Here is a 26,407-nt window from a genome sequence, read left to right on the forward strand (position 1 = left end):
TATCAGAGCGCGCTTGCCCCAGACCTGTGCACTTTGTGTCTTTACCGCAAACGCCGGAGGATGTCGCTGGGGAAGTGCTGTGTGTTTTGAGGCTCAGCGCCCAGTGTGTAAGCAGAGGAAATTCAGCTACCAAGCCAGCCCTCCGACAACCCCTTGCCCATTTTGGTCGAGCTCAGGCTGCTCCCCGGAAATGGTATCCCAATTTTTGTGGGCAGCACCAAGCACCCAGCAATAACCATATGCAGGGAGTGAGCTGCAGGCAAATCAGCAGGAAGGCAGTGAATAAAGCTTGTCCCATGAGTAGGCACTTGGCAGCCCCATCCTTGGCCGGTATCCAACCCTACTGACGCTGGCAGAAATCCACACATGACAGCATTGAGGACCTGGGCCCATATTCTTCGAGCTGGAACCTTTCGCTTTGTTCCGTGCTTCTTTACCACCGATCAGGGATTCCTACTTACTCTTCATATTTCTTCACGTTGTACTCGTAGCCTAGCCGGGAAAGAGACATGCCATGAGCAGGAGCACTGGCACCCGTCTGCCCAACCCGCTGCACTCTGCTCTCGGGCTGAGACGGGGCTCACACTGGGCCTGGCTTTCTCAGCCCGGCTACGTGCATCCCAGCTCCACTTCCCCAAGGGCCATCCAGCCACCCCCTCTCCCAGCCCACTGGCCAGTCACGTTTTGTGCCTAAATCTTCACCTGTTGTCCCACCCCTCCCTGACCAGCAGATGACTGGCAACCAAAAGCGCTGGTCTTCTCCAGTTGTCATGTCTCTCTGTGGTATTTAAGGCTTGGACATTTCAGGGATAACTACCCCTGTGCGGCTGCAATCACCAGTACTTGGTCTATGGGGCACCTCCACACAGGTAAGCCCTTTAGATCTGGGTCCATCATGGGCCCCAGGTACCAGGATAGAGCCATTTAGGTCTGTGCCCTTTCCAAAAGGCAGGTATCAGGTATCATCCTTAGATGGAACTATGATCTCAGGGGTTGTCTTCTCCTGAGTGAGGCTTTGGCCTAGATTCTATTCTCACTTGACACCAAGGTGAACCCAGTGTAACCCTGTCCAAGCTAGTGGAGTGGCTCCAGATTTATAATAGTGTAACTGAGATCAGAATTTGGTCCACTGGTGTTTGGGTCTGTGATGGGGTGGACAAGGCCCCGAAGCCCCCTGCTAGAGGCTTGTGACCTTGCCACTCCCTGCCCAGCAAACCACAGAGAGGCCCTCCAGGAAAGACAGAGTGGCAAAAAGGATGTGACCAATCAGGGCCCAGCATGCCAGATAAAAAGAAGCTGTTGGGCCAGAGTGAGGCAGTTCCTCCTTGGAGTTCAAGGGGCTAAGGTAGGGCTGGATTGTAGGAGGCTGCCACATCAAGGAGTGAAGGCATAGACACTAAGCCAAAGGAAGGGCCACTTGCGTGAGGTGAATGACGCCCCATGCATGGGTTCCCAAACTGAGGGGCGTGGAGGAATTCCAGGGGGGCACGAAGCAACCCAGCCCACCCCCCAAGTTTTGCTGCTATTTTTGGTTTTTGGCCCTGGTCAGTTCCTTTTTTATTTTTTTTTTAATCAACAAGTTTTGCTGCTATAGGGTGGAAGGGGGAGAGGGGTTCTCAAAAATCAAAAAGGGGCCATGATGCCGAAAAGTTTGGGAACCACTGACAGGGTCCCAACTCCCAAAAAGAGTGCCAATCTAAGAGATCCACTGAGGAGGTTCTCTCTTATTCTCTTTCTCTCTTTCTCTCACCACACACACACACATACACTTTGGCTACATCTAGACTGGCATGATTTCTGGAAATGCTTTTAACGGAAAAGTTTTCCGTTAAAAGCGTTTGCGGAAAAGAGCGTCTAGATTGGCACGGACGCTTTTCCACAAAAGCACTTTTTGAGGAAAAGCGTCCGTGGCCAATCTAGACGCGCTTTTGCGCAAAAAAGCCCCGATCGCCATTTTAGCCATCGGAGCTTTTTTGTGCAAAACAAATCTCAGCTGTCTACACTGGCCCTTTTGCGCAAATGATTTGCACAAGAGGGCTTTTGCCCAAACAGGAGCAGCATAATATTTCCGCAAGAACACTGACAATCTTACATGAGATCGTCAGTGTTCTTGCGGAAATTCAAGCGGCCAGTATAGACAGCTGGCAAGTTTTTCCGCAAAAGCAGCTGATTTTGTGGAAAATTTGGCCAATCAAGACACAGCCATACACTCTATAGCAGTGGTCCCCAACCTTTTCAGGTTGGCGGGCGCCAGGGGGCGTGGCCGTTCGCCCGCCGGGCGCCAGGGGGCGGGGACACTTGCCCGCCCAGGGGCGGCCCCCCCCAGCCGCATGCCCGGGGGCGGGGCCCCCCCCATAGCCACGCGCCCGGGGCCGGCGCGCCCCCGTAAGCGCCGCGGGGCCAAGGCCGGGGCCAGGGCACGTGCGGCGCCCCCGGGGCCGGGACCGGCCATGCGCCCGGGGCTGGCACCTGCCAGCCCAGATTGCTCCGCGGGCGCATGTAAAGTGCCCGGCGGGCGCCATGGCGCCCGCGGGCACCGGGTTGGGGACCACGGCTCTATAGCATATGCACCTATTTCTGTGATAGCCATGTCTGTAGGCACTTATCTCCTTCCATGGAGGAGATTCACCTACAGCATAGGGTCCACAGGAGGCTGCAGACAACACCTTACTGCACTCCTAGGTGGTGCATTGGGCTTTACACAAGTCGTCTGCTCTGGATGCAGTGGTGACATGGAGCGGTTGATGGGTGAGGCATAATTTAACAATTCAGGGCAGCACAGGACCACCCCAACCCCTGATGACTGCTCTCTCTGCAGGCCCACGCCTGCAAACCCTTTCCACTGAGCATGCACTGCTGGCTACCGCCTGGCAGGACTAGCTCCTTGGACTGTGCCATTGGCGGCTATGCCTGGCAGCAAGGCGCTTACCTCGACTCCGGCGTCTGCGGGTAACGAGCACCACGATGACGAGGAGGAGGATGAAGAGGAGCAGGGTGGCCAAGATGTAGCCCAGCTGCTGGAAGAAGTGTACCCGGCTCTCGGGGATGATGACGTTTATCACGTTATGGCCCCGGCCTGGGTTTGGATCTGGGGTTGGTGAGAGAAAGCAAAGCAGAATGAAATGGCAGCGCCTGCCATCTGCGGCAAAGCAGAACATGGGCAGGGTCCCGGGCCAAAGCTAAACCCTTTCAGATGGCAGCTTTGCCCAAAACATGCCCCCAGGTGGGGAAGCAGAAATGTTACTCCTCAATCCCTCTGTTAAATGCTGGGGAGCGCAGGAGCGCAGACATGCCCGCTGACAGGGGACTCAAGGGGGCAACTGCACAGGGGGCTTAGCATTTCAAAGGGGCCTGTGATGGGGTGGACCAGGCCCTGAAGCCCCCTGCTGGAAGCTTGTGACCTTGCCACACCCTGCCCAGTAAACCACAGAGAAGGCCTCCAGGAAAGATAGAGTGGCACAAAGGATGCGACCAATCAGGGTCCAGCAAGCCAGTTAAAAGAAAGCTGTTGGGCCAGAGTGATGCAGTTCCTGGCCCTGTTTGCGTTGCTGCAGGAGTCCTGCTCTGCCACTCTGTGCGGCGCTGAGGGGAGGGCCCAGTGCCGGGCCCCGGGTGGCGCTAAGGACTGACTGCTCTTGGCCACGCCCATTCCACCTGAGGCTCCACCCCTTCCAGGGGTGTGGAGCCGGGCCCCCACACACCTTGCCCCCAGGCCCACGGTGGCTCTCAGCCCCTCTGGGCGCAGAACGGAGGCCATTTCCACCCCAGGAATGGCTGCATGTCAGTAAGGAATGAGTGAGCCCCAGAGATACAAGCTGTAATGTCCACTGAGATCCTGTTTGATGAAAAGTGTCCTGTGAGAGAGAGGCCTAAGGCAAAGCTCACCCCACATCCAAACACCCTCTTGTCTAGGGTTGCCAGGTGTCTGGTTTTGAACCAGACAGTCCAGTATTTGAGCCTTCTGTTCGGGAAACAAATTGAGAAAATATAAATGTCGGGTATTTTCTATCTAAGATGTCATGTAGATTGCGACGTAATGTCAAGCGTGTCCAGTATTTTTATTGAAACCATCTGGCAACCCTATTTTGGCCAGGGTCACTTTGGCCCTGGCTCGCCTCGGGGACAAAGGGACAAACACTGGACAGTGGCAGGGTTGTAGAATCATAGACTCACATTAACAACGTGGGGCCCTGGATTCCAAGGCAATTAATACCACACACCTCTCTGACTGTCTCAATTACTGTTCCTGCTCTCTTCATCTGAGCTGGGAGGCTCCCAACTGAGAGCAGGGCTAAGCACTGGACGTAGAGACAGCTCAGCTACGTCTAGACTGGCATGATTTTGCGGAAATACTTGTAACAGAAAAGTTTTTCCGTTAAAAGTATTTCCGCAAAAGAGCGTCTAGATTTGCATGGATGCTTTTGCGCAAAAAGTGCTTTTGCACAAAAGCATTTGTGGCCAGTCTAGACACGATTTTGCGCAAGAAAGCCTCAATCGCCATTTTAGCCATCGGGGCTTTTTTGCGCAAAACAGTTCTTCCCTGTCTACACTGGCCCTCTTGTGCAAGTATTCTTGTGCAAGAGGGCTTTTTCCCTAGAGGGAGCGTGAAAGTATTTGCGCAAGAAGCACTGATTTTGTACATTACAAAGTCAGTGCTCTTGCGCAAATTCAAGCGGCCAGTGTAGACAGCTGGCAAGTTTTTGCGCAAAGTCTAGACGCACTCCTCCAGTCCTGAGGAGCGTATGATCCAGACCCCGGAAAGATTACTACCCTCAATGAGCAGAGCAGGGAGACTGGGTGATCTGAGCAGTCAGGCAGGGAAAACCCAGCAGGAAATGGACCCTGCTCTCCTGAGAGACTGGCCTGCCCTCTGCTGCACAAGGCATTAAGAATCATTCTTTCACGTGTGCTCCTTTAATGTTCCCAAGACTTTTCAGGGATTCAGAAGTGCCAGTGGGGACACTTACTGCTGATCAGAGCACCGCTCTTGTCTAGCAAAGGGGGCGCGCGCAGGGAGCAGCGAGGCCAGAGAGCCCCAAGTGCCTCTGCCTGAGAGCACAGCTAGCGTTTCTGGCTACGTCAGACATGCACTGCGCTGCTTTGGCTCCAGACCGCTAACGGCTGAAACAGGCCAGCCCGTCCAAGAGGGATTATTTATGGAGTGGAAGGAATCTGCAGGGCCAAAGGCTGAATTTTGTTTTCAATAAATTAAATACATCAAAACACAGCGAAAAAAAAAAAGCCAGAAAGCCATTCCCTTGCTGGGTGCAGCAGTTTGTCTTTTCCAGTTGCTCCTCTTCCAAGCACGGAAAGGAAAGAAAATTTGTACATGGCCTCTTTTTCTAGAACCTGAATAATTGGGTCAGTGCTCTCTCCCCATCCCCGCCGCCTCCAAAAAAAGAGAAGGAAATATTTGTTTGCAAGAGTCAGGGGGTTAGATAAATCCTGCTGCAGGAGAGACAGCAAAGCCCTGAGCTTTGCTGGGTGGTGGGAGACTTCCCTTTGAAGCAGAGTTCAAAGCGTTGCCATCTCCTGGAGACGGGGAATGTTCACACAGCCCCAGACAAATGCCAACAGAGTTAAATGCCTGTGTAAGTGAGAGAGAAGAGGGAGCATCCAAAGAGCTGTTCCACCTTGCAGTATATTCAGGCAGATTTTGCTAATGGCTAAAGCAGGGGACCAGGACTCCCGTTTGGTTCCTGGCTCTGGCACGCTCAGACTCAAACTTCCTCAATGTTCTGTTTCGTAGTTTCCCCGGGGTCTGTATGATCATTTAAAAGGCCCAAATTCTGTTCATTGTTACACCAGAGTCCATCCGGAGCAATTCCATTCCTTTGGATTTACACCGTCCCAAAGAGCAGAATTTGTAAGTGCATTTTGGTGCCTGTGAGAGCAAGGGGGTAATAGCAGAAACAAATAGCGGGCCATGAGCAGTGCACTCCTCCCACCCTACCCTGGCCCACTCTGCACAATTTTGCATCTTTCTGTCAACACTCCTAGTCTAAGCAAAGACCACCCAGTCCAAGGGCGATTTTAGACTTTGGTCCCAATGAGGCTAGAAAGAGACCACTGGGCTGGTCGAGGCTGGGATGTGATTGCCCATGGTTTGAACCAGGGCCGGCCCACAACGTTTTGGCACCTGAGGCGGGGAGCTCAACTGACGCCCCCATGCCACCTTGCTTGGGCCAAAACTTTGAAAGCTCTCTTGTGCCCTCCTTCCTCCAGCACAGCGCTCCACCATCTCTGCGCTTCTAGAGCAGAGAGACTACATGTGCACCAGCATCAGACACAATTTTCTACACTCTGGGTCCTAGTGGCACCCCTCCCCCAATCTGGCACCTGAGGTGGCCACCTCAGTTCACCTCATGGTAGGGCCGGCCCTGGTTTGAACCCAGCTCTACATTCGTGTCAGCTCTGCATATGCAGCCAGTTCTCCCCAGGACCTTTTTAATCAGCCCCCGGTAAGTGACGCGACTCCTCCGGTGCGTTGGCTCAGCGCAGTGATGAGTGGCTGTAAGAGGAATGTCGCTGGGCAGTGAAGCCAGCGAGTTCCTCATGACTCCAACAGCTGGTTTTGCTTTTCAGGCCATTTGGGAATGTTACAAATTCTTCATTTCCACCCGTACTGAAAGGCAACCAAGCAAACTCCACGTTCCCTGCAATAAACGAAGTGCTGAGCACTCTGGCCCCAAGGTCCTGGGTGCCAGTTACAGGAGGACTAATGGGCCAGAGCTAATGGCCTTTTATTCTTGCCAGCAAGCTAAGGATGTTTGGATTGGAGAAATGGACTGTCAGGTGGCCAGAACACTGGCTGGATTGTCGGGTCCGACAGGTCGTGATCAACAGTGCAATATCTGCCGGGTGGTCGGTGTCAAGCGGAGCGCCCCAGGGGTTAATTCTGGGGCTGGTTTTGTTCAACATCTTTATGAATGACTTGGATGAGGGGATGGATTGCACCTTCAGCAAGTTTGCGGGTGACACTAAGCTAGGGGGAGAGGCAGATATGTTGGAGGGCAGGAATACGGTCCAGAGTGACCTAGATAAATCAGATTGGGCCAAAAGAAATCTGATGAGGTTCAACAAGGACAAGTGCAGGGTCCTGCACTTGGGACGGAAGAATCCCAAGCATTGTTACAGGCTGGGGACTGACTAGCTAAGTAGCAGTTCAGCAGAAAAGGACCTGGGGGTTACAGTGGATGAGAAGCTGGAGATAAGTCAACAGTGGGCCCTTTGGCATATTGGGGTACATTAGGAGGAGCATTGCCAACAGATCTAGAGAAGTGATTATTCCCCTTTATTCGGCACTGGTGAGGCCACATCGGGAGTACTACATCCAATTCTGGGCACCCCATTACAGAAAGGATGCAGACGCACTGCAGAAAGTCCAGTGGAGGGCAACTAAAATGATGAGGGGACTGGAGCACATGACTTACAAGGAGAGGCTGAGGGATTTGGGCTTATTTAGTCTACAGAAGAGCAGAGTGAGGAGGGATTTGATAGCAGCCTTCAACTACCTGAAGGGGGGTTCCAGAGAAGATGGAGCGAGGCTGTTCTCAGTGGTGACAGATGGCAGAACAAGGAGCAATAGTCTGTTGCCATGGGGGAGGTCTAGGTTGGATATTAGGAAAAATTATTTCCTTAGGAGGGTGGTGAAGCACTGGGATGGGTTCCGTAGGGAGGGAGTGGAATCTCCATCCCTAGAGATTTTTAAGTCCTGGCTTGACAAAGCCCTGCCTGGGATGACTTAGTTGGGATTGGTCCTGCTTTGGGTAAAGGGCTGGACTTGATGCCTCCTGAGGTCTCTTCCAACCCTGGGATTCTAAACCAATCAGCCAAACTTTAATTAAACACAGGAGTGACCCAGCACCCCTGGGCATTGGGAGAGGCTAAACTGGGGGTGAAAAGGAAGAATGGAGGAGCTGCTCAAGAACAGGTGGGACTCAGGACAGCCTGCCGTTGTCTGTCTCTGGATTAGGCCCTGCTCTGGGAGAAGCTGGGAATGGGAACAGAGAGACAACCCCAGTGGTGCCCGGTAAAAGTGAGTCCTGCCAAGTTGGTCAGGATTCCCCAAGGTGGGCTCAAGCCAAGCACTTTGCTGCTGCTCCGAGCAAGGGTGAAATGCTAGCACTGGCGGCACGTGCGATCGAAGAACTGGGCACACCGCAGCCAGAAAACCCCCCGGACACTGTGCCTGGACTGGTATGTCCATTGGTCCTGTGCCTTATTGCTCTTCTGGGTGGCCCGGAGAAGAAGCTACCTCCAATCTTTTTCTTTCCCTTGCAGACCTGCATAGCGCATGGGTGGACTCACTCCTTGCTGTGATGTCTTTTCGCCACGAGGATTTGACAGCTATCCTATCAGAATACACAGGAGTGGCCCCTCTTGGAAACCATTTCTTACCAGCTTGGTAAGAGCAGCAAGGCATTCTGGGAAGGGGAGGTGCATCAGGGTGGAGAGTTCTGAAAGCACGACCGAGTCTTTGCTAAGCTTCGTGGAAGAAACCCAGCTGGAACTGGTTCAGAACCAGAACACAGGATCTGACCCTCTGAATGCTGAATCTGATGCACACACCCTGAACTTTCAGGGATCTTAAATCCAGATCCAAACATCCTAACTTGGCCCGCTCTTCTCAACAGGCCGGACAGAACATCCAACACTTCCCAGCTGAAGGGAGGTTGAGCTACAAAACCAATGGATGCAAAATACGCAACATGGACCCATCCTTAATGTGCGGAAAGGGTCTTTGGTTGCCAGAGGGTCAGTGTACACTCAGGGAGAGGAACAAGACCCCAATAATAAGACAAAGAATTTATTTAAACCACTCCAGGCCTCAGTTTCCGTATCTGTAAAATGGCAAAAATAATCAAGCGGCCCACAAGGGTGCTGTGAGCATTCATGGGTGACTGTTCAATGCCTGTGATCCTATGGTGAAAGGCCCTGTTTATAAACATGGAGCTATTGGGTTTGGGGCAGGAGATTTTGTTTGTTTGTTTGTTTGTTTTTGAAAGGACATATCTTGGTAGACTGAGACAAAAACTTAGGACTAAAGAAGGAACCCTGCCAATACCACCAACCCGTGAAAACCAAGAGGCTCAGCAAACGCTGTCTGGTCCGATGGGTTTGTCTTCCAGCCCAATAGTATATCTCTCTAATTACAGTCACTCCACGTTCACTGGCAGTTGCTGGTTGGCTCTATTGGGGATGAGTAACTTAAAAATATATATATATAAAAAATCCTAGGCTTAAAAGACTATATAGAAAACCTACTTGCAGAGCCATCAACATTAGCTGCACAGCAGGAAATCTTCATGTCGTTAAAGGCAGCAGTAGCTGCCATGCAAGGAAGCAACCGCACAGGCACAAGTTTAACCCAGGTGACAGTATCCACAATGCGGCACCTTCCTGTTCTTTTGCCTTCCTGGATATGGAATGGTAGACAGGGTTGGCTTAGTCTTTTGTAAACACTGGGGATTTCACTAACATAGTATACAATAGTTTCAAAATGGTTTGGGGTCTCTTGTGGTTTATTTTGTTATTTATTATTATTATTATTATTATTATTATTATTAACACCTAGCTGTTATCTAGTGCTTTTCACCGATAGATCTCAAAACACTCTGCAATGGAGATCAGCATTGTTATACCCATTTTTTGCAAATGGGGAAACTGAGGCACAGGCAGTAAAATGACTTGGCCAAGGTCACTCGGCAGGTCAGTGGCAGAGCCAGGAACAGTATGTCTACTTAGATATTTCTAAATATTACATGCCTATCTGCAACTAAGCCATTGTACTAAAGTTCCCTGAAATAGTCGCTACTATTCCACAAAAGAGGCTGGCTGTAACAGCCAGCAGTGCAAGAGTTAAGGCACTGATATTCTCATACACACACACACACATCAGGCTAAAATCACTGAAATCAATGGAGTTACACTCACAGGCCTCAATCCCACAATCTGATCCATACTGATGGACCCTTATCCTGAATCCCACGGGGATCTGCATGGATGTGAGGGTCTAGTCACATGTATCGGGATATGGAATTGGGGCCAGCAGAGAATGCATCCTATGAAGGTCCACATTCAAAATCCATTCCTTGTGTCTTTCAAATACAATATAATCCTGTTTAGTTCCCTCTGCTCCAGTTAGGAGACTGAGGAATTGTTAACAGGTTTGTTTTATAAAGATGTCCCTATCTCACAGGCGCGTGAGATGAGGGATGCGACTTTTGAGAATTCCTCTGAGGCCTTTGGCTGAAATATATGCAAAGCTGCATGGGAAGGCATTGTTACAAAGTAAGTATTTTCATAGGGCTGCTGTTTTATTTCAACCCTAGGCAACTCATTTTTAGTGAAAAAAAAAATTAGCCTCCTGACATTCCTGACACAAAAATACCAGGAGTGAGATCCCCGGCCAGTGTAAACGGGCGTAGCTTCACTGAAGCCTGTAGGCGCACCAGTGTGCCCTAGAGGTCAGAGCATAGCTCTGTGAATTGTGTTGCAAAAAACACGTAACTGAGATGATAGCCTGATTTTTCACTCAGTTACACAGATGTAAGCCCTGAGCCGTCGCACTGAAGTCGCTCTAGATTGAAGCGGGTGTAACCAAGAGCAGACTGCAGCCTATGTTTATCTTTGCAGCAGGGTGAAGTTTCCTGTCTGGAAATGACTCCAAGCCTTGGAGCGCTGCCTGGAACTGGAGCTGCTTGTGCCGAAGGGGGTCTGCTATCGCCTGGCATTTCCCTGGTCTTCCGTTTCTCCCGAAGACTTTTACACGGGTGCACAAGGAGTCGGGGAGGGGTTCGATCCTGGCTGCTCCCACAGCAACGGAAACAGGACCCGCTCCAGCGCACTGCGTGGTGGCGATGGGCTTGGAACGGATACACAAGACATTCCAGCGTCTCTCAAAGTCCCACCCATTCAGCAAATTCTTAGCGTGGCACTTTCCGGGCCAGATGAGCATTAACCACCCAGAGGCCCACAGGGAGCAAAGCTTAGCAGCTGAACTGACTTGCTTTGCTTTACCCGAGGCCTGCTAGGGCCTGATCCAAACCCCACCAAGATCTGTGGTCTTTGGATCAGGCCCCAAGTGCACAACAGCCAGACCCTCACCGGCCTATTAAGCAAAAGCTCTGAACAAAAACAAAAAATCAATTTGATATGTTCTTTAAATGGAGGGCGGGGGAGAGGGTGATCCTGGGCCTGATCCTTTCCCCACTGCCATCTCTGGGAGTTTTGCCCTCGACTTGAAAGGGAACAGGTTTGTCTCTTGTTTTTTGCTGTTAGCCAGAGGAGACCGACTATGCTGCCCTGACCATGGAAGGCAAACTATAGACTTGGACCCTTGGGTCGAGTTTTGGGGACAGTTGCACTGGGCTACTTGGACAAAAGGGGCGAGCTTTAGACTTCAACTCTTGGGTCACTTTGGGGGACTATTGGGCAGGGCTGCCCTGTAAAAAGGGGTTAGGTGTATGTTGAGCCGGGCAGCTTGAAGGCGGGGGGAATAAACAGACTCCCAAGTGAAATTAGACTTTGATGGGGGAGAAGCAGGGTGGGGGCAAGTATGCTAGGGCTGGGCTGGGCCACACATCACCCTCCTCTCCTCCCCCAGGGACATGGTCATCCTCAGAGCCGTGTGGCACCCTGTACAAACTAATGAAATGGAAAGGAGTAAAGAGCAAACGCTCAGGCAAAAGTTTACCAAGGAGAACTGAAAACCACCAAACCCTGGAAGAGCAGTTGTTTGCTGCTTACATTTGGATGTGCGTAAGGTGAGAGAGGGATCCCCAGTCTGCTTCTTTGAGTGGAATTACTGTAACCTTTTCATTCTTTTCGCCAGGGACGGACCATGGTGCTGGGCCCATGCTGGTGATATTCTCTCACCCACAAACAGCATCTTTTCTTCCAAGGAGTGGGGGAGGGATAGCTCAGTGGTTTGAGCATTGACCTACTAAACCCAGGGTTGTGAGTTCAATCCTTGAAGGAGTCATTTAGAGATCTGGGGCAAATCTGTCAGGGATGATAGTTGGTCCTGCCATGAGAGCAGGGGACTGGACTCAACAACCTCTCAGAGTCCCTTCCAGCTCTATGAGAGAGGTATTTAAATAGGCTCACTTAAACTGAGATCACTTCCCCACCACTGAAATGCAGCCACTGCTGGGGTGAAACACAGCAGCTGTGGGACAGCAACACTAAGCCACCAAGGTTGAAGTGCAAATGATGGTGTGCTCCGTGGACAGCCATGGTGCAAGGTAAAGAGGCAGAGTGTAATTACCCCATGCCAAAATGCAGCCATGCTACTGAGGCTAATTCTCCGTGCTATTTCAAATTGGCCAGGACATTAGTTAGGTATTTCCTAACGTGCCGCTTGGGGAACAGATGCAGGACTGAATGATTAGTGAGCTAGTCTGTCTATTAAATTGGTTCTAGTTCCTCCCATGTTTTGTCCAACACCTGCTCAGGTTACCAAATCACTCGCCGCACAAAGAAAGCGGATTCCTAGGGGGCCCTCCCTGAAATTGAAATGTAAATCTGCAAAATGGCAGCTGACTGTGGCTCCCTAAGCCCCGGGACGGCAGCAAAGAGTAATATTGGTCTCACAGCCCATACCGTGGCCCCACGGGCTGTCTCGCTTTGATAATGCGCCTTGTGTCTGGATGCCGACCTATGTCCCAGCTGGGAGACGTGGGCCTCTGTGGCTTGGAAAGGCCTCTTGCTCAATCAGAATGGAGCTACTGAAAGATGTATGAAGCCCATTTCAATTCAGTATTAAGCAGCCAATAAATATTAAACCGTGATGAATATTTTAAAATGTTAATAAAGAACAATAGCCTGGAAGGCTCAAAAATGATTAAAGCGGGGAAGGGGGTGGCCTGTGAGGGGCATGATGGTGCGGGGTTTGAACAAGCTGTCGGAGAGCTGCTGGTCCAGAGAAAAGAAATGCAAAATATGCTTTTTAAAAAAAAAAGGAAGGGGGGAGGGAATCTTGGGGACTGATTCTCCACTGCCTGGCATGGACACCTGTTCAGAGCAGTTGTGAAATGCTCCCACCCCTCAACAGCAACCTCTGGAGTGGCCCTAGAGCAGTGGTCACCAACCAGTCGATCAGGATCTATTGGTAGATCTTGGAGCCTGTGACAGGTGATCCTGACGGGTTTGGCTAAGAGGCTACTTCAGCTGCCTTGCCCCCCACTGCGGCACACCTCCCACCCTTTGCCTTGGAGTTGCCTCTCTCCTACCCCCCAAGAGCCTCCTGTTTGGGGTACAGGGAAGGGAGAGGAGGGGGTGCTGATGCCCTCTCCCATCCTATATTCTATCTCCACACAATGGAGCAGGCGCCACACACAATGTGGAAGGCTTGGGAGGGAGGGAGTTTGCTGGCTGCTTTTGGGAGTGGTGCAGGGCCAGGACAGGGGTGAGCCTGCCTTTGCTCCAGTGCTCCACCACCTAGGAGCCACCTGAAGTAAACAGGGTCCAGCTGGAGCCAGCTCCGAACCCCTGCCCCAGTCATGAACTCCCTCCTGCACCCCAAACCCGTATCCTAGCCCTGAGCCCCTGGACCCAAACTCCTACAGAGCCTGTACCCTGAACCCCATCTCCCTGCCCCCAGCTCAGCTCAGAGCCCCTCTCACACTCCAAATTCCTTAGCCCAAGACCAGAGCCTGTGCCCCCGCCTGGTGAAAGGGAGGGAGGACGGAGTGAGCAGGGGCAGGGCCACGGAGAGGGGGCAGGAAGGAGGCGGGGCCAGGGGATTTGGGTGTGAGGTAGATCCTGGCCCGCACTTAAATTCAGAAAGTGATCTTGTGCTTCAAAAGCTTGGAGCCCCCTGCACTAGACGAAAGCAGAGAAGAATCAGGCCCGCGGGCTGCCGAGATGCTGTGTGTCTTTAACTCCCTCTGACTTGAGTGGGAGCGACGGGGCAGAATCAGGGCTTGCCCAGGATGGGCTGGAGGCTGCTCTTTGCAGAGGCTGTTCCCCCCGAGCAATCAGAGCACCCACCACAAAGCCACCCACCGCCCGTCAGCACATACCGGCAGATTCATTCCTGCACTGAACGACGGGCCCTTGTATGAATCTCATACAAGGACACACGGGGGCCTTGGCTCAGGCCCGGCAAGCGCTCAGAGCTGCTGTATGGTGCTTGAATGGCCTCGGCGGAGCTTTGCAGGGATGCAGAGTCACCTACGCACCTTGGACTTGTCCCCAGAGTCTCTCTAGAGCTCAGAGCCATCTCTGTGCCTCTATAGAGCTGAGGGCCTGCTGTGTGGCCCCTCTCTGCTGGCCTCGCTCAGCCCTGGGCCAGACTGAAGCTGCTCACGTCTTTCCCGGGACGGAGGACCACCCCCCTCAGCGGGTCACCTACCTACAGCTGGCACGTTGTTGCTGTACGTGAGGTTCACCACCTTCTTCTCTCTCTCTGGCTCCGTCACGGAGACCCGGAAGATCCTGCGCTCATGGAGGCCGCAGTAGTGATGGTGGAGGTGGCAGGAGTACGTGCCCTCATCCGCGCTCTCCAGAGCCAAAATCCGCAGCGAGAAGTCGCCCAGGGCGAAGGCCGTCTCGGTGATGTTCATCTTCTGCCGCATGAAGAGCGGCCCGTAGGAGCGGCGCTCGCCGGAGGCGTACAGGTCTATGAGGCGGTCGGCCCGGTCGTGGGGCACCCCCGGGGGCTGCCTGTCCCAGTGGACCACTTGCTGCTCCTCCTCACTGTGCCGCTCAGTCCAGATCTGGTTCCGGTTCACGCACAGAAGCACCACGGTGCTGTCCCGCAGGGCAATGACCACCGCCTTCTCGCCGTCCCAGTACCTCTTCGCTTCCGCGGCTGCAGAGAGGGCACACGAGGCAGCTGGGTAAATAGATACGGTCCCATTTCATCGGGAAACAACCCAGGGCACCCGTCCTAATTATACTTCATAGTTCCCGCCACTCTGCGGGCTAGGGCCAATGGCTTTTCCTGTGCTAGGAGCCACCGAGAATGAAACAATGATGCTCTCCTAGAGGGATGTGAAAAGTCGTTTAAAAATGGAACTACTGTAATTGCTAAAAATCCTAAAGCAGGGGTGGGATTCCCTGGATTCGTTCCCCAAGGCTCAGGGTCCCCCACAGCATTGGGGAGCCCACGCTGGCACTCCAGCTCCTCTGCTGTCCCACCGTGGGGCTGGAGCACACAAAATCTTCTAGGCTGGGCCCCCCTCGGCTCTGGTGCGTGAGGGGAATGTGGGGAGGGTCTTTCTCCTTCTCCGTCAGGGGCCACTTTTTTCGGTTTGGGGTTTTTTTTTTTGTTTCTCTGTTGTGTGCGGCCCCCGACTGATTTTTCTGCGGGTCAGTGGCCCCCGACTCAAAAAAGGTTCCCCGCCCCCATCCTAGAGGTTACACGTGGTACGGGCTCTGCAGCATAAAGCTTATATATAAGCTTTATACTGCAAAGCCCACAGCTAAGCCAGCTCCCTGGGAGTGGGGCTGGCAGGGGCTGCTGGCCCCACTCCTGTGGAGCCAGTGTGTAACCTGGGGGGGGGCCGAGCCGGGCTCGCTACAGACAGGGGCTGCTTTGCTTGGCTGGAGTAGCCCCTGCCTGTGGTGGGCCCTGAGGGGCTGGACAGCTGCTCCAGCCCTATCAGTTAACCAGAACGGGTAAGCCACATCCTTAACCGTAACTGGTGAGGCTTACCGGTTAACTGGCTAACCATTTACAAACCTACTCTCCTACTCTGCGCTTCCACCCAAGGATCTCAACGTGCTCCGCAGCCTGAGCCACTTGGAGGGGAAGCGCCCGGCTCAAACCGAGCTAGGAACCGAACGCAGGACTCCTGGGTCCCTGTTTAGCGTGTTGACTGCAAGCCCGTCATTCTCCCTGGCAGCGGAGAGTCTGCCGCTAGCCCCAGGAAGACGGAAGAGCGTGCTCTCTCCAATGACTGAGAACGGAACAACAACAGCAGACGATTTTCAGCGCGCTGGGTCCCAATTCTCCAAGCATCTCAGGCAGTTCCTTGCGTGCGTTGCTGCCCCCAACACCTTAATTACTGCGGAGTGACAGGATCCCTGGCTTGCAGACTGCTGATGCTGCGCAATGAAAAAACCCAAAAAGCAGCCGGAGGCTCCCGGAGACAGACTGGGGGTTTTGATGTAATGAAGAGAAACAGGGAGAGCAGAAAGCAGAAGATGCTGCTCCCTCCCCATCCCACCACCTGCTTCTAACCGTTCCCCCTATGCTTGTTGAACACTCAGCATCGGCCAGGCAGGGCCATCTCGGCTCTCGCCCAGCGCTAAGACGACAGGGACCTGCTGGAAAGCCAGCAGCCTGGTCAGCCCGGACAAGATGGAGGTGATGCTAGCGGCAAGGGGGAACGGCTGCAGCTGTGGTTTCCACACGACAGGTCGCGACCCAGTCGTGAAATTCCAGTCATGGAATGTCGGGCACTGGGACTCGTTGCTGCAGGGGGATCAGGTGACCAATGGGAGCGGGGGGGGTGCTAAGGCAGCTCCCTGCTTGTCCTGGCACCACAGACTGTGCTGCGCCCCAGAAGCGGCCAGCAGCAGACCCAGCTCCTAAATGGCGGGGAGCGCACAGGGCTCTCTGCGCACTGCCCCTGCCCCGCACACCAGCTCCGCACTCCCATGGGCTGGGAACCTGCTGCTGGCTGCTTCTGGGGTGCAGCATGGCCTGCGGTGCCAGGAGAGGTAGGAAGCCGCCTTAGCACCCCCGTTGCACCACTGAGCGGGAGCCACTCAAGGCAAGCCCCTCCTGCCCCAGCCCTGACCCTCGCCCAAAGCCAGAGCCCCTCCTATACCCCAAAGCTCTCCTCAGCCCCACCCTGGAGCCCACACTCCAGTCCCATCATGTTGTGTTGCGACATCAACAATTTCCCAAAACTGGGTCATGAGAAAAAAAGTTTGAAAACGGCTGCCCTAGAGCACGCCCTGAGTAGCAGTCCCTAGCCGCTCCCCCTCTTGTCCGGATGGGAGGCGCAGTCAGGGTTCCTTCGCCTTGGAGGTCTCTAGAGGCCTCGTTCTCTGACCACCGTGCAAGGCAGATTTCTTTGGCCAAGCATCTAGCACAGACTGTTGCCGGGGAGGGTTTTGGAATGGCCGGCGGGGGCAGTAGGAGGCGAGGCAGTTGATGGGACAGTCTGTTGCAGGCACTCGATGTAATGGGTTGCTTTTACTGGGTGGCACTGGCCCAGGCGGCACGGAGACGGGTGCAGGAAATGCAGGCTGGATGTCAAACAAACCAGCGAGCTGGGACACAGCCAGACTGCCATGGCACGGACTGAAACCTCACCGCTTGCTAGAAGGTGCCGTGAACACCGATGTCTCTTGAGGTGTAGCACCATTCCCATGCAGCGCCCGTGTCCCCTCCCCTGCCCGGCTCCCTGCCTTTGCACTCACCCCCGTGAGGCAGCGTGCGGGAGCAGGCGGCTCCCTGACCAACACTGGCCGCGAGCCCAGGGTGCAAGTGCTGGGAAGTACCCCCTGAAACCCACCAGGCTCCCAGTGGGCACAGCCTGCCCGCCCCCCGCCCCTCCTCCCCCCGCCCAGCGTTCTCTGCTGATGTTCACACCTTTACCTTTCTCGGTGACCTGCAGCTGGATTTTCACCGTTTCGTACAGGTGGCAGTAGTGATGGTGGAGGTTACAGGAGTACGTGCCTTGGTCGCTCTCTGCCACATCTAGCATGAGAGGAAAAAAGAACATTTCGGAGCCAAGTGAGGATTGTTGGCAGATGTTTGTGTGACCCCTTCCTTGCAGCCCCACGCAGGGCTGTACGGGAGGCACTTTGGAGGATCAGGGCCGTCGTCTTACTGCAGCGATGAGCTGATTGGTGGAGGGAGAGGCGGGGGGGGGGCACATGCACAATTTGGTCCCAGATCATGAACCGTGATTGGTTGTTTGAATGATTATTGGCATGGCAATAACACCAGCCCTGGCCAGGACTGTGCTATGCACTGTATATCCCCAGACTTAGGCTATGTCTACACAGCAGCGTTATTTCAGAATGATGTTATTCTGAAATATCATAGTCTGCGTCTACACACAAGCAGACATAATGTCGAAAGAATGTTGAGCCAGAGGACTGCTTACTCCGACTCCTGTAACCCTCACTGTACGAGGAGTAAGGGAAGTCGGGGGAAGAGCGCTCTGTTTCGAAATAACTGCAGCGTAGACAGCACCAAAAGTCGAAATAAGCAATTTTGACTTCAGCTACGCAATTAGCATAGCTCAAGTTGCATAGCTGATTCTGAGTTTAGCACTGCTGTGTCGATGTGCCCTAAGAGACCCAACGAGCTTACGATCTGCGTAGACAAGACAGAGGTGGGGGGAAGGCAGGATTATCATCATGCTGAGGCACAGAGCAATTAAGTGATTTGACAAAGGCACACAAGGAGTCAGGGACAGGCCTGGAACTCAGCTCAGCCTCGTCCCTAGTCCAGCACTTGCCCATAAAGCCATCCTTCCTCTCGATCCCCCGCCTCCACTGCCCATGATTAAAACTTTCAAAGTGAGTGCAAGGCAAGTCTCTCTTAAAACATGGGCAGTCTCCTAGTGGTTGGACTGCTGCATTTCCTGCATCTCAGATGACCTCCTCAAGGTGCCCTTCCCATGAGCAAGTCCCAGCACACGGAGCTGCAGCTCTTTAGAAGCAACGGAAAGAAAGAGGGATTTGGCTCCTGGTACCTTTGATCACCAATGAGAAGTTGCCATCTGCGAAGGCGTTCTGGGGCATGGCTATTCTGCCTTGGTTGTAGGAGCTGTACACCCGCTGCTCCCCAGCGGAGTACATGTCACACAGCCTTTCCGCCTTGTAATCGCCTTCCGGGTTGCTGTACAAGTCCCAGTGGACCACGCGCTGGCGGTCATACAGGCGGTCCTGGGTCCAGATCATGCGGTAACTCTTGCAGGTCAGGACAGTTTGGGACCCAGCCACGGCGCTGACATTCGACACCGACACCACCACGCTCTCAGGGTTCAACGCATCAGCTGGCACTGTGAGCAGAGAGAGGCCGGACTGATGGAGTGTGAAATGTGAAATCTATACAGACCTTCCTCTCACAAGCAAAGTAACCCTCTTCCCCACACAATATGGACAGCCCTTACAGAAAAGTCCCACAGGAAGGAATAATCACTCTGTAGAGCTATGTCTACACTCGCGGCTTCTTGCGCGAGAAATATGCCAATGAGGCTAAGCGTGAAATATCACTGAGCCTCATTTGCATATCTAATGAGCCGCCATTTTTGCAGAAGAGGTCTTGTGCCAGAAGGAGCTGTCTACACTGCCCCTTCTTGCGCAACAAAAACCCCTCTTGTGCAATGCCACTATGCTGATTATTTTCAGGAATAACGGCATTGCGCAAGAGGGGTTTTCTTGCGCAAGAAGGGGCAGTGTAGGCAGCTTCTTCTGGCGCAAGAACTTCTTCTGCAAAACTGGTGGCTCATTAGGTATGCAAATGAGGCTTGGCGATATTCCACGCTTAGCCTCATTTGCATATTTTTTACGCAAGAAGCCGTGAGTGTAGACATAGCCCTGGGGTCTAAAAAGTAATAGGACAATTGAGAAACTCCCTATGGACTGGTCCTCATTTTCTACTCAATCCTGTTATGTTGCTATAAAACCCAATTGGTTTAATCATTGTTTGAATCTATAGATCTGTTCCACAGGTGTGGTTTGGGTGCGACTGCCATGGTATACAGCAGACCCGGCAGCTCGACTTAAGGTACACAACTCCAGCTAAGTAGAAAGTCTGAGTCTGAGTCTATGAACAATGAGAATACATCGCTGGAGTCGGCTTACCTTGGCAGCATCTTCACAGAAGGAGACCAACAGGAGCAAACGCTCCTGTTGGCTTCCCTTACTCCTGACAGGAGCAAGAGCACCGGACGCCAGTGGGGGCGCCCTCTGAGTTTGATTTAGCAAGTCTTAACTAGACTTGCTAAATCAAACTCTGGAAGATCGATCATAGCAGCATCGATCTTCCGCGGAGTGAAGATGTGCCCTTAGAAAAGTCAAATTCCAATGTTATATTATGCATTTAAAACTCCTCCTGGGCCCAGACAGCCTTCTCTGCTCGCTGGGTTTTGCTAGTGTGCACTTAGTCTACTTAAATTCCCTGTCAGTCACCCCAGGGAGCACCTCCTTCTGCTGCAGCTAAACTTCATGCTCCAGCAGGCCTGCCAACAGTAATTCTGGGCCCAAAGGCAGAACAGCCAATGGGTCCCACACATATACAAGTCATGCCCGCGTGGTCGCAGTCTGCCTGACGTTTGGGTGGTGCTGCACCTGTGCTGCTGGTGCCCAGCAAGCTGCCAGCTGTGCTACTGGCCATGCTCTTCTGGCATGGCCAGGGCTTCCACGTGGCCGCCAGGCAGGATTGCCAATGTCTAATTGTTGCAAACCCAAAAACCCTTGCCCTGTCCCTACCCTAAGCCCTTGCTCTGTCCTGCCTCTTCTCCCAGGCCCCACTCTCCCTTCCTCACTTCCCCGAGGCTGGAGCAAGGGGTCGGGGTGCAGGCAGGGGTGTGGGATGCAGGCTCTGGGAGGGTGTTTGGATACTTCTAACCATCCTAAACCAGGGCAGATTTAAAGGGCATCACTTACCTGAATACAAATGAACAACAGACCCTGTTGAAGAAGAAGAGAAAATAATGTTACTGACAAAGTCAACGAGCAACTATTAAATATATTCACAGCCAGCAGCCAGTATCTTGCCTTCATTTTTATTATTCCATCCTTCAGTTCTTCTTCAATATTGCGATGATTTAATATTTATATTGTGCTTGTGCCGACGGCCTCACAACCCAGCTGGGCCCTACGGTTCTAGGCCCTTTGCAAGCATAAGAAGTGAGAGTCCCTGACCCGAAGAACTTCCAGCAGATGAAAAAAACAAGCAAGTAGGAGAAGGGGGCAGAGACATGGAGACAAAAATACTGTAGGGTTTGGTTTTGGCTTTGCAGAGATAACCAGGGGCACTCTCAAGTAAATGGAGGGCCAGGAGTTTACCATGCTAATTAACTCTTTTTACCACCTTCAATCCCAGCAATCTGATTTGGCCCCTCCTCACATCTTTTCCATTCTATGGATTCTCTTCTGGTCATGTTACTTCTCCTACTCTAATTAGGGAAGGGAGAACAATGGATTGGAAACTTAGCACTTGCCGGCTTGCCTGGTATTTGTGGTATCTTTCAGAGACCAAACACTCTGCCCACCAACCCACCAATGATGTCAGTGGAAGAAAAACAGGGATTTCTTCCAGTCCTTGCCTTCGCCTTTTAATTTGCTGATCAGGCTAGAGGAGAGTTTATAATCCCAATTTAACTTCCCTCGATTGGCCCTGGGCAACCGGCAGCCCATCGGGGTTCTACATGTGGCCCAGGAGACATTTCGTTCACTGTTGCCCACGCGCAGGGTTGCCAGACTCTGCTGGTTTCCGTCTGTGTCGTTTTCCTCCTACTGGTGTTACTAAAGTGACACACGTGCAAAGCCAGGGCATGTGAAGTGAGGTGGGCGCTGATTGTGCACAGCATTGACTGTGAGAGCCGGGTGCTCCTTGTGCATCCAATCCAAGCGCTGCTACGGTGCAGCGGGCACCTCCGCAAATTCTAGGTACAGAAGTGAGCAAAACTGCCCTACCCCAGGAGGCCATCTTGGTTCTGACAATCTTGTGGGCCCCTGGGATAAAGAAGGGCCACTCATGCGGCCCACTCGCTAGCCTAGGTTGCCCTCACGGCTATCGATGAAGTGTCTCCTCCCTTAACTACCTTAATTCTGCACAAGAGCCACCAGGATAAGAGAAAAGAATGAAACGAAGCATGTGAACAACGCACCAGTGTGACCCAGAGTCAATGCCGAGGTGCAATTTACCAGCTGAGGACCAGATCCCGTGCACGGAAAGCTATTTAATTCCTCCCAAGATCAGGCCCATAATGTATCTGTATCTTATCTCTTCTGATGGGTGCAGGCTACAGGCAGGATTTGAACCTGACCTGCTGGGTATGTCTGACCAGCAACTGGGAGGCAGGACCGCAACTCATGCCAAACATCCCTGAGCTAGCATTGATTGAATTCACTTGCTAAGGGCAGCCACGGCTCCCAGGCCAGCGACACAAGCGAGCTGCCCTTGTACAATCCAGACTGGAATGGCAGGCACAGACTCAGGCAGCTAACCCAGGCCACATGGCTGCCCTGCTGTTTTCAGTGAGGGAATTGGGGGTGCCTCCCCAAACTGTCCCAAAGGCGATGGAAAGACACCCGAGTGACGGCTTGCAGAGATTCTCCGGTGGCTAAAGGGGTGGAAGTGAGCATGTTTGGAACTACAGCGGGGCCTGTTCTCAGGTAGTCCCTGGCCTGCCTGATGCCTGTCTGGTGCCTTCCACGACAGTGCCGTCCGCCAGATTGCAGTCACCCCGTTTCTCAGCCAGAGGTTTGCACAGAGAAAACTACAGCATAGCCCTCTAGCTCACAGCCATGATTAGGGCTGGGAACATACTGACGGGGACCACTCCTGTGCCTGCCAAACCCGGCTCTACACAATGGCGACAAGACCCTGTCTACTACGGTCTGGTATTCCTCCCCAACATCTTCCACCACGGCTACCGACAGGGCAGCTCCACCCCCAGCATCCACGAGTGGAGACCAGGGGCTGATGGTTGATAAGCCGGCAGCTAACAGGCTGGCTCTGTGCAGGGTACCACGAGAGAGCAGCTGGGCAGGCCCAGAGCTGTTCATTCAGCGGGGGAGGAGCCTTCAGGTCACGCCCCCGCCCTTTCATCTGAGCTCTCAGATCCAGAAGAGGAAAGTTCCGCCTTTCTCCCGCCAACATCCAGTAAGAAAGGGTGGCAAGGCTCAATGGCATCTCTGCAGCTGCTGCCATGTGGAGCCGGCTCCCCGTGATGGTCCATTGCAATTCCGGGGACCATCGCTGGAGCATAGCTGCAAGGGAGGGCTGGGCGGCTGATGGAATTTGCAATGGTATTTGGAGCCTTCCCCTTCTAGGGCCTCTGTCTGAACCTGGTTCAGCTCTGTGCTACCCGTGTGAATTGATAATCTCATACTGGGTCCTTCTTAGAGGGCATCTAGACTGCTGCCCCAGCTGGCAATGCCAAGAGAGCCCAAGGACTAAATGGGATTGGAGATTCCACTTCCTTCTTGTTTCCCACTGGAGTAGCGTGGCGGGGAAGATCACTCTGCCACTCTTCTTATGGCTAACTAAAGGGCTTTGTTCTCCAAGGCTCCGGTGCTAGCGCCTTTCAGGAGAAAAGGCAGCAGCCCCTATGCCAGAGGGATGCAATTAACTGAGTACTAGTGTTTCATGAAAGGCAACAGGCTGATCAGAAAATCACAGATCGTCTGGGCAAGCTCATTGCCTTCGGGTGTGTTCTTGCACACTTTGCTGCCAGTACTAGCCAGAGAAACCCACCTGTGGACATCAAGAGCATGCCTGTTACATTCTGTCTCCCTCACACTCCTGGCTTCTCCGGGCTAGCACTGCCAGCTTCTCCAGCCCCTAGGCTAGGACTCAGATCTGCGTGGTGAGAGCTACTTCCTGGGATGTGAACAAATGTCTTTGTTTCCCCCTTAGGATAGCCCTGCACCGCCTGCTTGTTGCGTAGGATGGGAAGTCCGGTGGGTCAGTTTTGCAACACAACGACAGCATTCATCTCCACCAGCCATCTGTTAACTATTTCAGCACAAACGGGTTACAGCAGGAAAATCGGTCGTTCTGTCCTGCGTGTGCCACAGGCACCCCGCCGCCCAGACAAAGACAAGGATTTACTTCTTGAAACAGGGAATAAATTAACTCCAGAATGGGGCTACTTCAAGCCCGCCCACAGAGAACATGCTCAGCAAAATAAATGACTCTTTCTCCGCCGCTCACAAAGCATTGGCAACACCACCACGGTGTGAGAGTGGCAGTTTCCATGCATGCACCCCATTCAAAGAGACACCAAATGGAAGCCCTTTCTCCTCCACTTCTGTTTGCAGCTGTTCACCCTGGGGAAATGCCAGTGTACTTTGTATCACTTCACAGAAAAGAAAGGGACGTGTTCCCCAGCTTTTTGTTCGAGATCCTGGTTCTTGTGGATTACAAAGCCCTTGAACATGAATGCTCAGGCTTTCATTTCTGGGAGCTAAAGCTGATCTAAGATATGCAGTGCCAGCTACACGAATAGCATAGTTGGAGTCCACGTACTTTAGATTGAATTTCTGCAGCAACCCCGCTGCTGGAAGTCAATGGGAGAAACTCTCCTGTTGATATCCCTTACTCCTCACAACATGGTGGATTACCGGAGTCGATGGGGGATGCTGTCAGGAGTTGATTTAGCAGGCCTTTGCTAGACTCTCTAAATTGAACCCCGGGAGATCGATCTCCACAGCATCGATCTCCTGGTAAGTGGAGACAAGTCCTTAGCTTGTGGCAAGGGGAAATGCCCTTCTATTACACACTTGGTCTGAGGATCCCAAAAAGTGCTTTACAAACGTGGCTCAAACAAGCCTCGCAACACGTCTGCCATGTAAGCATTACTTTTACTGGTGGAAAAACTGAAGCAGAAATGCTAAATAATTAATTCATGGTCCTACCTTGACTGTGGATTTGTCACATCTAACACCCATGTTCAGTCTTTAACTTCTTGGCCATGTGCTAATGACCTCAAGCTTCACGAGCAAGCCCCGAATAGCTGGGGGTGGGGAGAACCATCTCTCCCAGGGCTGCTAGCAGTGGACAACCACTGAAATCACTGGGATATACCCACATGCAGAGATGGAATAACTGGGACCTGGGTGTGATGGGACATCATGTCATTGTGCTGTCTCACGGCTCAGTGCTGCCATATGTCCGTGTGACGGGGTGATGCTAACCAGCCAGGACAGAGTGTGGTTTGCATCAGGACACATGGTCACGATGAGGCAATGCAGTCAAATGACCTTCCTCCCCGAGCACAAAGTCCACCAGTTGGTGCTGCCCCACCAGCGCTGTCAGAGCCTGGTTTTGCTGCCCTTTAACAGGATTGATTTGATGCTACAAGAATCTCCTCTTGTGGGCAAGCCATGGGAATGAATTTGTTTTCCCCTGTCTCCCTTACAACTTAATGAAAAAAACGTGGAGGCGAACGGCAGAAATTGGACAGCTGACAAAGCCATCCGGCTCAGCCTTCCCAACCCGGAAACCCCCCATATGCTCCACGCCTGCAGCGTCCCAGAGCTAAGAATAGCAGAGCTCCTCACCCCCACCTCCCATTTCTGGATTTTGTTATTCGGCTGGTTTTATCTACTGGCATGGCCAGGGCCACACACGCCCCGACTCCCCTGTCTATGGTGGGCTGCCGGAGGCCCATTGCAGACCATGTGTGTTCCTCCACACACTGCAAGACGTGGCTGCTCTGTGAAACAAGGCTGCGGAGCACGATGGTCTGTAACATCAGGGCAGCAGCCTCCAGGAGAGAGAAACTTCACAGAGCTCCTTCCAGCTTCCTTTCCATTCATCTGTTCAGGCTCTGCTAGCAGATCCTTGCAGGGGAGGCCGCCTTTTAGTAGTTGCCAGGCAACGGTACATCTGGATGCCTGGGTTCTCTTCCCAGCTCTGCAATTCACTCCTTGTAGGTCATGGCTCAGTGGCACCGACTCCTCCCTGCCAGTCCTGATCCTGACCCCTGAAAGAGGCTGCTTTGCCCACCGTGAGCCAGGCAGTATCCATGTGGCGAGGGCAGAGTGAGAGGTGGGAAGCTGGGGGAGGGAGAAGGAGACAAGGGGCAGTGGGCTGAGCCGACTGGGCGGGAAGGTGGGGTGGGGTGAGATCAGGCACGTCACTGGGGTACCGGAGCCCAGCGCATCAGTGGGCTGGAGCTGACCTCTGCTCGCAGGATGGAGAGGGGATGAAAGAAAAGTGACTTTACACCCCTGTGCCACCTCCCTGATTCTGGGCAGGGCTTGGAACTGCCTTGGGCCCAGCAAAGCCGGAGCAGCCTGAGGTACCAGCCTAACCTGCCTCTGGCCACGGGCAGCCACTGGGGCAGCTGGGAATAGCCAGAGGAGAGCAGCACTTGGACCACCTTCCCCCCCGCTGGGGAGAGAAGCACTGCTCCAGCTCTGGCCTACCCAGGGCTTTCTCCCTCTCTGGAAGCCCAGGGCCCCCTCGTGGTGGCCGTGCAGCCCCTTACACTGACAGCGGCAAGGGGTAGCCAGGAGCTCAACTCACAGCCCCGTCAATGCAACTCCCAAGCCACGATGGCCGAGGGCTCCATGAGACAAAAGGGAAGGGCAGGTTGTCCTGGTTTCCTGCTGCAACCCTGAGGCCTAGAAGCAGGATTTGGCTTTTAAATGAAAGCTGAGAATCGGCCATAAGCCCACGACAGCAAGCACTGAAGCTTTGGGACCATCGCCTCGATACTTGGCCAAACTGTGTCCACTGCTGTGCATGGTT

The 26,407-nt window shown here is 53.2% G+C and overlaps 1 protein-coding gene and 1 long non-coding RNA gene across 2 annotated transcripts in view; one reads left to right on the top strand and one right to left on the bottom strand.

Moving 5' to 3' along the window:
* Positions 1-11,493, top strand: part of LOC142819462 (uncharacterized) — a 44,688-nt gene extending 33,195 nt beyond the window's left edge. Inside the window, exons 2-4 of the long non-coding RNA XR_012897382.1 lie at positions 8,284-8,407; positions 10,202-10,293; positions 10,639-11,493. This is a non-coding gene — a long non-coding RNA (uncharacterized LOC142819462). The remainder of the gene's footprint in view (positions 1-8,283; positions 8,408-10,201; positions 10,294-10,638) is intronic.
* Positions 1-26,407, bottom strand: part of MXRA8 (matrix remodeling associated 8) — a 52,896-nt gene that overhangs the window by 17,340 nt on the left and 9,149 nt on the right. Inside the window, exons 2-7 of the mRNA XM_025186675.2 lie at positions 20,587-20,610; positions 18,669-18,977; positions 17,561-17,662; positions 14,360-14,818; positions 2,930-3,088; positions 462-492 (exon numbers count right to left, since the gene is read on the bottom strand). Coding sequence (XP_025042460.2) covers positions 462-492; positions 2,930-3,088; positions 14,360-14,818; positions 17,561-17,662; positions 18,669-18,977; positions 20,587-20,610 — 1,084 coding nt within the window. The remainder of the gene's footprint in view (positions 1-461; positions 493-2,929; positions 3,089-14,359; positions 14,819-17,560; positions 17,663-18,668; positions 18,978-20,586; positions 20,611-26,407) is intronic.

The sequence above is a fragment of the Pelodiscus sinensis genome, chromosome 23 (assembly GCF_049634645.1).
Source record: "Pelodiscus sinensis isolate JC-2024 chromosome 23, ASM4963464v1, whole genome shotgun sequence".
NCBI classification, from domain to species: domain Eukaryota; kingdom Metazoa; phylum Chordata; order Testudines; family Trionychidae; genus Pelodiscus; species Pelodiscus sinensis.